This window comes from Pygoscelis adeliae, unplaced genomic scaffold (assembly GCF_000699105.1).
Source record: "Pygoscelis adeliae isolate BGI_AS28 unplaced genomic scaffold, ASM69910v1 Scaffold60, whole genome shotgun sequence".
NCBI classification, from domain to species: Eukaryota; Metazoa; Chordata; class Aves; order Sphenisciformes; family Spheniscidae; genus Pygoscelis; species Pygoscelis adeliae.
In genome coordinates, this window is record NW_008823954.1 from 42315 (window position 1) to 52950 (window position 10636).

The 10636-nt window shown below is 51.0% G+C and overlaps 1 protein-coding gene across 1 annotated transcript in view; it reads right to left on the bottom strand.

The window, feature by feature from the left end:
* The window catches only part of LOC103915638 (neuronal pentraxin receptor-like), a 42167-nt gene that overhangs the window by 29900 nt on the left and 1631 nt on the right, over positions 1-10636 (bottom strand). The window contains exons 2-3 of the mRNA XM_009322510.1: positions 10487-10553; positions 2035-2340 (exon numbers count right to left, since the gene is read on the bottom strand). Coding sequence (XP_009320785.1) covers positions 2035-2340; positions 10487-10553 — 373 coding nt within the window. The remainder of the gene's footprint in view (positions 1-2034; positions 2341-10486; positions 10554-10636) is intronic.

The following is a 10636-nucleotide window of genomic DNA, read 5'->3' on the forward strand; positions in this document are numbered from 1 at the left end:
TCCTACTTGCTTGGGGTGAAGAGAAGGAATTTCTCGATCAGCTCACAGGAGCTCTGGGGGAAGAGATCCAGCGCACACGCATATGATGTGAGAGAGACAGTTATTTCTTATTAGCACCTTTGGTTGACAGTTGTAAAGGCTGTTTCAGATGCTGAAAAGACAGAGGGCAACCCTCTTCCAGGCCATCCACTACAGGGAAGGGAAAGCAGGAGAAATGGAAGGAAGCAGGAAGAGCAAATGACTCACCTTAGCATCCATCCCTCCCTCCTTCCAAGGGAGCAGGGAAAGCAAAAAGGGTCAGGGGAAGCCTACGCGCAAGGTGGGAGACCAGCCTCACCCGGCTGGGGCAGCATCACATTGTTGGCGTATCTTCCCCCAAACTGAAGGATGGATGCATGGTCCACTCCCACTTCCACCACAGAAAGGCTGGGGAAGGGCATTTCATGCCCTCTCCCCCAAGCAAGTGCAAGTGATGAACACCAGGAGGAAGATCTGGGCCAGAAGCAGATTCCCTTTTCTTCCCTTCCCCCTGCAAAGCTGAGCAAGTTGGAAGATGCAGGAGAAGAGGGACCAGGTCACCTGAAAGAGCCCATACAACTGCCAAGGTAGCACCAATAGTCAAAGGAAAGGGGAAGCCAATATGGGGTGTATGCTGCATGGGGCACCCCCCACCACCCCAGCTTTGTCTCAAGCACCTTCCAGGCATGACGCTTCACCTGCCCCTCTCCCCCTCACTCTGGGGGCATCTGGATCAGCAACTGCCATCAGGACAGCAGAGTAAAGGGCAGATCCAGGCCGCAGGCCAAGAAGGGGAAGGATGGCAGGATCAGGGTCACGGCAAGGGGGAAACATAGGAATGGAAGAGACTGCATGCACATTGTGGGAGAAGGCTTGGGGGGCATGGGTGAGGGCTCCAATCCTCTTACAGCCTCCCCTCAAGGGTCTGGAGCTCCTCTTCAGTTTTTGTCAAAGATGGAAGGGGAAGGAGGAGGAAGAGCACCTTCCCCACCACCCCCACAGGCACACAGACACACGCTCACCCATCCCTCATCCCCAAAGGCTCCACCGCCCGTTGGACAACACCACATTCAAGGACAAACAACCACTCCCCAGCCCCACCATGACCCTCCCTGCCTCCTCCCAGCGGCAGCAACACCCAGGAACAGTGGGTGCCCCCGCTCGCCCCCACTGACACACTCCAGCCTCCAGGCAAGAGGGAGTGGGCAGGGGGAAAGGAGGAGGAAGGGTGGCAGTGAGGGCAGAGGGACAGCCAAGGGGAGAAGGAGAGAACTAAGGACAGCCATTCGCACCACGACTTCTCGCAGGTAGAGCTCCCCCCACGCCCCTGGAGCAGGGGGACCTGGCTGCTCACTTGCTGCCTCCTCCACCACCGCCCGCCGCCACCTTCTCAAAATCCTCTGCGTTGCAGAACTCCTTGATGGTGACGGTGAGGAGGTTGCTGGTGACATCCGTGACCACCACGTTGGAGCAAGGGGACATCTCGGGACGCCAGTCGCCGGCCTCCTGCTCCGGGTCAGAAGAGGAGAGGGACAAGGAGGGTGTCTGCCCCCCACTGCACCCTCCTGGGGGAGAACGCTTGCTGGTGGCGGCCGACTCAGGTGGGATTGAGAGGTCGAGGACCTCTGACTCGCGCCAGTCGGGGATGGCTGGGCTGAGGGTCTCAGGAAGCAGCTTCGGAGGGGAATCATCTGGGTCAGAGGAGGAGTGGGGCGCAGGCGACGGGCAGCCGGAGGAGCTGGAGCTGGGGGCATCATAGGGGGTGGAGCCCATAATGAGACCACAGGAGGCTGCCTGGGAGCCTTCGGCCTCCCCTTTGCCCTCCAGAGAGGGGGCAGGCGCAGCAGACGGCTTATTGTAGAGCGAAAAGGCGCCAAACTTCATGTGACGGATTTGGGTGCGGAGGACGCTCTCACTGAACTTTTTGCTCTTGCCGATGACACGGTTTCGGGACGGGATCTTGGGCCGAGCCAGGCCCCCGGTCCCGTTGGCTGGCTTCCCACCTTTGTCAATGACTTTGAGGTTGAGGATGATGCGGCTGCGCTTGGGCTCACGGGGTTTCACCTTACGGTTGATGATGCGGACGGTCTCCGAGAAGGGCGAGACAGGAGGACGGATGCCAGCCCCGCCACCCACGCTCCCACCATTCTGGGGGTCTGGACGGGGCAGGGGGCGCCGGGACATGCGGTGGCATCGACGGATATCTTTCTTGAGCCGGTGCACTGCAGCGCTGGAGTGGAGCTTGGGAGAGGAGGTGCTGGAACCAGGCTTGACAGAAAAGTGTACATCCCCAATGTGGAGGGCCTCCGCTTGGGCCCGAGCCTGCGGTGGTGGGGAGAGAGAAAAAAAACAAACAGGGTCAGAGAGGCAGGCTAGATGCAGCCAAATCTCAAATCGTGCATTGCTCACCTCAGGACAAGAATGCCGTGTCACATTTATACCCACATTAATGACAAGCACACATACACACCTATGGACTACTAAGAGCCACAGCACAGCCCCCATACAAGCATGGGGCACTTCTACAACCTTTTTGGGCAGCTAATTACTTCCTAGGCAGTGCCCCTGTTGACACGTGCTTCCCCCAGGAGGAAACTGCCACCCTCCAGCCATGTTTCAGGGTTACAGTTAATGGGTTCCAAGGCCCTCCTCAGTCATCATCAGCCAACGTGCACAACCCTCCACTGTCAGCCAAACAACCATCCTAGGCATTGGGGCTGTTAGCGTTGAGTTAGCATCCAAAATTATGTACTAGTCCCAAGACAGGGGACTGTATCAGGTCCTCTAGGAAATGAGCACAAGATAAGGGGGAGAGGAAGAGTAACACATCCAGTTTGCTCTTCCCGTCCCACAACCAGACTTATCTGCTCTGGAAAGCATGGTAGAAGGGGGTCTTGAGGAACACAGATGGAAGGGAGTGAGGGTGGTCTGACAGAGCTGTCTTAGCTAAGCACAAGAAATGCAGAGATCTGAAGCTTAATTTTAACTAGAGACCACAAGCAAGTTGTATATCCTTACTCTGCTGTGGGAGCAAGGTCCAGTGTTTAAAGCCAGAGACCAGGCCAGCTGGAACTCAAGTCAAGTTTAACTCCATCTCCAAAGAAGAGATTGCCTTGTCCTTTTGAACACCACAACTTGTTTGAAATCTACTAATGAAACAGAGCAGGAACAGCACTGGTTCAACTGCTCAGTGCCAGCCCTCCCTGAGAGCCAGGGCAGGGGAATAAGACTTTTAAGCTCTTCTGGTGCTTGGAGATAGTGCCAAAACCTACCCTGGTTCACACACCAGAGACAGGAACATTTTCTGGCAGCAGGAACAACAGTTTCATTGGTAAGCTGAGGCAGTATGACCTGAAGACCCTGTGGGCATGGAAACCCAGAGCGTATTCTTACATCACCCCTTGTCAGAGCACAGCTGCTTGTGGAGCTCAGCCTCCCACCTGCACCCTGCTCCTTGCCCAGACAAACCCCCTTCCTTATTCCCTCTCAGCAGTGGTCACAGGCTGAAGTCACCCATGCCTGGAGGGGACAGGCAAGCGCCCCTCCGATTGCCCATCTAGTGAGCAGCTTCCCCCATCTCGTGGGCACAACAAGAACTGCAGTGCTAGAAGACAACAGCTGCTTTTCCTCCCCAACTTTTCCATCCCATTGCCCCCTAGCACACGCCAAGATTGGGATGGCTTCTTGCCAGCTAAGAGCTTAAGCACTCCAACACCATCTCCTTTGTCACCCTGCAGGCTGTGCCTCCTAACAGAGAAACGGCGGGGGGAAAAAAATGTGTGTGTAAAGGCAGGGATCTAACAGATCTAAGTGAGGGGCCCCTCTTGCACAATAAGCTCAAAGCCCTGGCCTTACATCCCCAGAACTCTGCTGTCACCCAGTGCTCCTCTTCTCCCACCGAGATCCTCATGGGAACCGCAGAAGATCCTGAATGAGCAGAGAAGGGAAACTGAAGACATTTTGTTCCTCCCTGGCTAATGCTGGATCATGCCCTGCAGTACTACTTGTATCCTGGCTTTAAAAGGACTGCAAAGATGAGGCCTCCTTCCCCAGCTGTATGTGAAAATGCAGACTGAAGGCTCATCTGCACCGGGGACTATAGACTTTGTATTAGCCAACTGACAGAAACAGGGATGAGTAGCACAACTGCCAAGGCAGGCACAGACACTTTCCACGTTAACCCTGGGCTGTACAGGGCTGTTTCACCTAGCTAGAGGGAAGCACCCCCAGCCCAAACCCCAACATGTCCTGCTGTAGCAGGAAGCATCCCAGTGTCCAGCTAGTTTCTCTTTGCTCAGCCTCACGCATTACTTCATGCCCCAAACTGTTCAGAAAATGAATAGTTAGACACAGTTCCTGTCCCAGGCATTCTACAGGCTGGAGCACAGCAGCAGCACCAGATGAACTCCCTGTACCACACATCAACTCTCCCCCTCCCATCCCAATGAGCCACAACTTAGAAACCCCACAGATCCCGTCAGGAGGTCACAGGCACAGACAGATGCATGTCTAGGGCTGTGCTTGCTCCCTGTCTTCACAGGTCCCTCTGAAGCAGATGGCAGACACCAGGACAAGCTACAGTTTGCTTTCTGACATTACATACCAGCACAGCCTGGATTAACAATTTTATTCTTGCTTTCCCCCACCTTCCCCATCACAGCCAGCCCTTCCAGCATTGCTGCTCTTGTGCTTCGGGCTTCTCTCCAATTTACCACTGCTCAGTGGAGAGCAAAGTGCAATACAATGCCCCATTCCAAAATGCAGGACAGGGAAACCAGGCAGAAGGTACAGACAGATGCTCTGGTAAAAATCCTTGATCTACAGCTTCAGCAGATACACAAAGACATCCTTCAGGGCCTCTCCCGCTGCCAACACTGCATGTCTTCTAGATTAATTCCCTAGCCTGTAATCACACCTTGGAGTGAGGAATTCTGCCCCCTTTGTGCCCCTCTGCTCAGAGTTGACTCTAATTGCCACCTGCCCACAGTGCTGCCTTCTATCACCCACGTGAGAAAGAAGCAGGCCTCCCCCACATCTTCCCCGAGTCTAGAGGAAGCAGTCACAAACACTCACAGCTGCCTTATACACCCCAAAATTCCTCAGCAAAGCTTCCCATCAACCATGTTAAATGAAAAGCGATAATACTGGGATGTTCACTGCCCGGCCACTTCCATAAAAAAAAAACTTTCTCAGCCTGTGCACACTGATCAGCTCCTGTCCTGTTTTGACAGAGGCACCTGTCTCGGTTTTGTGCCTACACAGCAGCTAGCACAGAGCCCTGGTCCGTGGCTAGGACTTTTCCAGTGTGCCAGAACCACTAGGTCTCCTTTACTTGCTATGCATCTGCGTTTCCAGTTACTTCTGGGGCACTTCCTCAAGGCTGAAGCTGTTTCTAACTCATGTTTCAGCTCTCTGCATTTATTAAATTCCAGTTTCAGTAGTCTCCAGGTAGACTACATGCACCATCAACCTCTTTGGCCAGATTATTAAGAGAGAGGGTAAGCTGGGACACAACAGTCCCCTCCAGGTGCTACATTGCTGTCCCCAGTGACCAGCTTTAACATGAGTTCTAAAGAGCACTATGCAAGTATTCAGCTTACCTTGAGCTTTTTTTTCCAGGTAAGGTTTCAAGAAAAACAGTATCAGATGCTTTATCTAAGACCAGCCCTCAGAGCCCTCTCACTTGCGAAGCTCAGTATTCCTACCACAGGATCAGGTTTATTCAGGCATCAACTATAGGAACTCAAGTCTCTCCCCTGCAGAGGACAGCACATTTTCTGGGCTCTCCTTCTCCTGCTTCCAACTTTACATTAAGTAACTTGCTACCTCTGGTTTGGAGAAGACTCAGCACTCAGCTTTATCTGCTGGAAATGCACTGCTCCCTGCTATGGATCCATTACTCTATCACACTCACGAGCTGTATGAGCATGAGGTCTTTGAAAAACAAACTTGTTCAATCCTTTCAGCTGTGTTACCACAGCTGGTTACTTAACTGAGAAGTTTTCCAAACAGAAACTACCTCTTTGGGTTCTGCAGTTTTCACCTGCAGGATTTGCTCACTGCTGAAGAGGTATTCAGCATGTATACAAAGTAATTCACTCTCTCCTTACAGCTCAGCCTACCTCAGGATGCAGCTTCTGGAGGCTTGCTGCAGTGCTCTGTCATGAGAGCAAGGCAATTGCTAGGATTGCTTCCCTTCCCCCCCTTCCCTTTATGGGATATGTATCACCTTTATTTAGCTTGTACAGCTCTCCCTCATTGCCCCTGGGAACTAGTATATCTCCCCTGTTCCCTACTATTTCTGAATAAACGTCCCTTGAGGCCCAGCAAGCATATTTGTTCATTCATTCCCTTAACGCACTGAGGCACACAAGCACGTACATGGACACGTGCTTAGAAAAGCCTCTCTTACCTGATTTGTATCAAAACCTCTGCAATTTGGAAGAAAAAAAAAAAAAGACCTTGTAAGGCAACGGATTTCTAGTTAATTATTTCAAAATCAAGTCATTTCCAGTAGTGCTGCTGCACCATAGTAGCGCTACTCTCTCGGAAATTACTGGTTCTGCTTTGTCTTTTATTCTCCACCTGCATTCCCACAGTCCTTGCTGCAAACAGCATTCGCAAGGGCTCTTCTTTCCCCTTTTTGGCTGCCATTCTGCCTTTTTATCGCCCTCTTTCTTCTGCAGTCTTCCAAGTGACAAGGCAACAGCAAGCCAGTTCATAGCACAGTTCTCCCAAGCAACACTGCCATAAACTAAAGTTTCCCTACTGGATGGGGAACAAAATGCTACAAAGGGGAATGGTCTGTTTTCAAACCGCTCAGGGATAATTTACGAACAGGGAGGAGATCAAAAGAAACCCAACTCCAACTTTAGAGTTCAAGGAAGGGCAAAGCGACAGAACACCACGCTGCTTGGCCCCTTCTTCCCCCCGTCCCACTAAGGCTCTCCCTTACTCTGCTCTCGGTTACTTCTTTCTCCCCATTAACCTTCCCCAGTCTTTTCACCTTAGTATTTACAGCCACCCCAACTAGGAGTCTTTGCTAGCCACCCACTGAGCTTGCAGACCGGGCTCTGTCTCTTAACAGCACTTGCTAAACTTTATTAGATTAGTTGGCGAGTTTTGCATTCCACACAGTGGAGTGCCGAGGGAAAAGCAAAATAAAAAGAGCAAACCGAGCAGGGGAAAAGAGCAAGATCACTATAGCACGCACTATGTCTCTTTCTAGCCTCGCACCAGCTTCCACTCTGACCTGCAGCTGAAGGGCCTGTCCTCAAGGACGACTTCTGCCAGACACCTAAGTGGTAAGGTAAGAGCCTTACGTACAGCGCTGCCCATTTCAGACCAAGGACTCTGCTTCCCATACACTCAGCACAAAGCCTGCAGCATACCAGCAGCCTCCCAAGAATTACAACCTCCCGCCAAGCTTGATCTCAGCTGTGGGAAAGTTTGCCCCTAGTATGCAGAGGATAAAGACCCATTTCCTGCCCAAAACTTTGCAGTTGAAGTTTGCAGGGGTCACTTTCAACACCGGCCATCTTGATAGCGATATTACAAAGCCTGGACTGTAATTTCCCTTTGCAGTCTGATCGAAAGGGCAAGTGTTAGACAGCTCTCAGCAACAGGAGCCTGGCTTACAAAGGCAGCAGGTGGCCAAAGATGCAGCTTTTCAAAGCTTTTCCAAAGGCGTGGGCCACTAACCTGCTGGAATGCTTTCTGCAAATCCCCCTGGGTGCCTATCTGCAGCTTTTGAGAACTAATCCCAGGATAAACCTAGCCCCAACTGCAAACTACAACACCCACACAAGCCAGGAGACTGAGCAGCATATCGGGGCACTTATTTCAGTGCCTTACTGGAGACTCAGAAGCCTAAGTTTAAGCACTGATACAGATGAAAAATCCTAGCAAGCCACTGAGTAGAGGGCAGACTAGTCTACCAAAGCAGTCTTAGGCCAGACTCCTGCTTAAACATCATTGCATCCAGACCTAATCTGTTCAGTTAACAGATCAAAAAGAATATTGTTCTAACTGCCAACTCCAAAGACTCCCTCTGGGATGCAAGAATCAAATTTCTTCCCCTGCTTCCGAAGTTCTCACTGGCAAGAGATTCTGCAACTGAAAGAACCGAAAACATCGTTAGCTATGCATGAGGCAGAACCGAATCCCACTCCTCCCACAGCAGCACCAGTGCTGCAGGGCTAGCAGAGGTCAAACCCACATCTTCGGCAGGTCAGGAGAATTGACCGAGAGATGCATACGACACAAACTATCATGCTGATCTCGGTCGTGTTTCTAGCCGCAGTTGCGTTGCTAGTGGTTTGCCTGAACAGAGCTCAAACAAGTTCAGATAGGGCTAGCTGATAGGGTTACTTCATGCTGCCTGGCCTGGCATGTTATTTTTAGGGTAGGATCCGAAGTCACAGATAAACGGCAAGTCAGAGCGCTAACAGTTTCACCAGCTCCGTTTCCTAGAGCTGCAAACCAAGCGTCAGTGGCAGCACTCTGCCCTGCCAGCCTCTCCCACAACGTGGCACCAGCCTTCCGGAGAGCTCATCTCGCTCCCTATGGCGATCCATCTTCTACAAAGTACCAAGCCAGCTCTGCAAACCTACGGGTTTTCAGTAGCGTTTGAGAAGCTGGCAGAAGGAAGATGTGCCACAGAAACGTGTCAGGGATGTGATTCAAAGGATGCTGTTGAATAATTCAGGTTCCAAGTTTAGGGGGGTTTTAAAGGGCGAGGGGAGAAGAGGAGGAATGAGTGGGTTTTATTTTTGAGTTTGGGGGTTGGTTTTGTTTTTTTAAAATGATTGAAAAATTGGCAGTGGATTTTGCCATATCACATTCAGAATCAAAAAGAAAAGAAACCGATTACACACAGTAATGTTAAAAGCACAGCATAAATGCTTCTCTACCACTCTGAACAATGTCAGGTGTTACAAATACCAGTATTTTTTAATTCAAGCAGAGAACTATTTTAAGCTGGTGGTTTCCCTTTGAACGTTCCTCTGCATTGTTGGAAACCTAAACACAAGGGTTTCATTTAATGCATGACTGCCAGAAAGAGACAAACCAACTAGTCTAGTTTCCCTGAATAAAGAGTAAGAGGTCGTACGTATCAGTTATGTTTGCAGTTCTCAGTCTGCAGATACAGAAAACTGTTAGCAGAAAAACAGGCAACAAGGGAGAGGAACAGTTCCATCAGCAGGACTTTCCGAGGATTACCACAGTCCCCTGGGTTTTACTTGGAGCATCAGAATACGCCTGTTCCCGCATTTCTTTCATGTGCTTCATTATGTCCTCTTAAAGCAGAGGAGAGGCGACACCCTACCCCTCACTGCTCTTTCCAGTGCTCATACAGTTAAAGTGCTGCGCTGACTTGAGTAAAGCTCCTACCGCTGCCAGGCAAAGGAAAGTATTAACCTGTTTCACAGATGGGGAAACATGCACAAAGGCTAAATGACTTGCCCAAAGCCATAGGATGACTTAGTGATAGTGATGCCTTACCACAGAGTCCACCCTGGCTGTTCCAGGGCTTTATACCGGATCAAAACCAAGGAAGCTGTGAACTCACTCATCTGCCTTAATCGTACAAATGTGTGTTGTGTTTCTACATTCATTTGAAGTCTGACATTGAGACAGTTGGAGAGGAAGCGGGGTAAGAGGGGAGCAAAACAAGGAGTTTTGTCTGTAGACTAATAAATCTGCAGAGCTCACATAACAGTCACGCAGCTACCAGACTTCTTTATTAAAAAAAAAAGAAAGTAAAAAAATTAAGTGGGGGGGAGGCTGCACTAGGGACTGCCTTCCTCATTCATCACCGCAAGCTAGCAGAGATGCTACGACAATACCTTCTGGCAGACATGCTGGGTCTATCAGAGGGAACTGGAAACTTCAGCTGCTACCCTACACAGAGGTGAAACACTCCTCCTCCCCCCCATCCCCTCCCTCCCCCCCAAAAAACAAAACAAGCCTGCAGTTTACAGATCAAAACATGAACCCTTCATGAAACTCTCGTGGAGCACCTACATCCTGAAACGCAATTGGAGGAGCAAAAGTGGCCGCAGGACTCCCGCCACAGCTGCCCGATTGCTCAGCATGCTGTTAAGTAGCAGGGCGCAGGCTGGATGGAATACACTGCTGAAGGAAGAGGGAGCGGGGCAGGCTAGCTCTCCACTGCGGCAGCAGAAGGCCGTAAAGAGGGAGAGGATATTGGAAAAGAGATTGCAGCCTCACCGTGCACATCCGCGTGTACCGACCGTCCTGCTGGGGCACCCGTCGCACGCACACATGCTCTCCCCTCACACGCTTCTGCGTCCCTGCCCCCCCCCCCTTCCCGTTGGGTTGTCCCCATGTTCCCAGAGCCCAGCGGCAGGCACAAGTCACTTGAAAGTCCAGTCCTTCCAAGGACACGAACCGGTGAGGTTCGAGAGACATTTGGCTAGGCCTAAGTTATCTAAATAAGAGTTACCTTCAGGAGAAAAGTTTTAGGCTTAGGTCCTCTCTTCTTGGGCCCATACAGCTCACGCTCTCGTTCCCTTTAGGGAGTCAAATTTGTCAAGAAGTTAAAACTTTTCCCAAAGGGAGAAACAGAAGCATACAAGTTTAAAAAAAAAAAAAA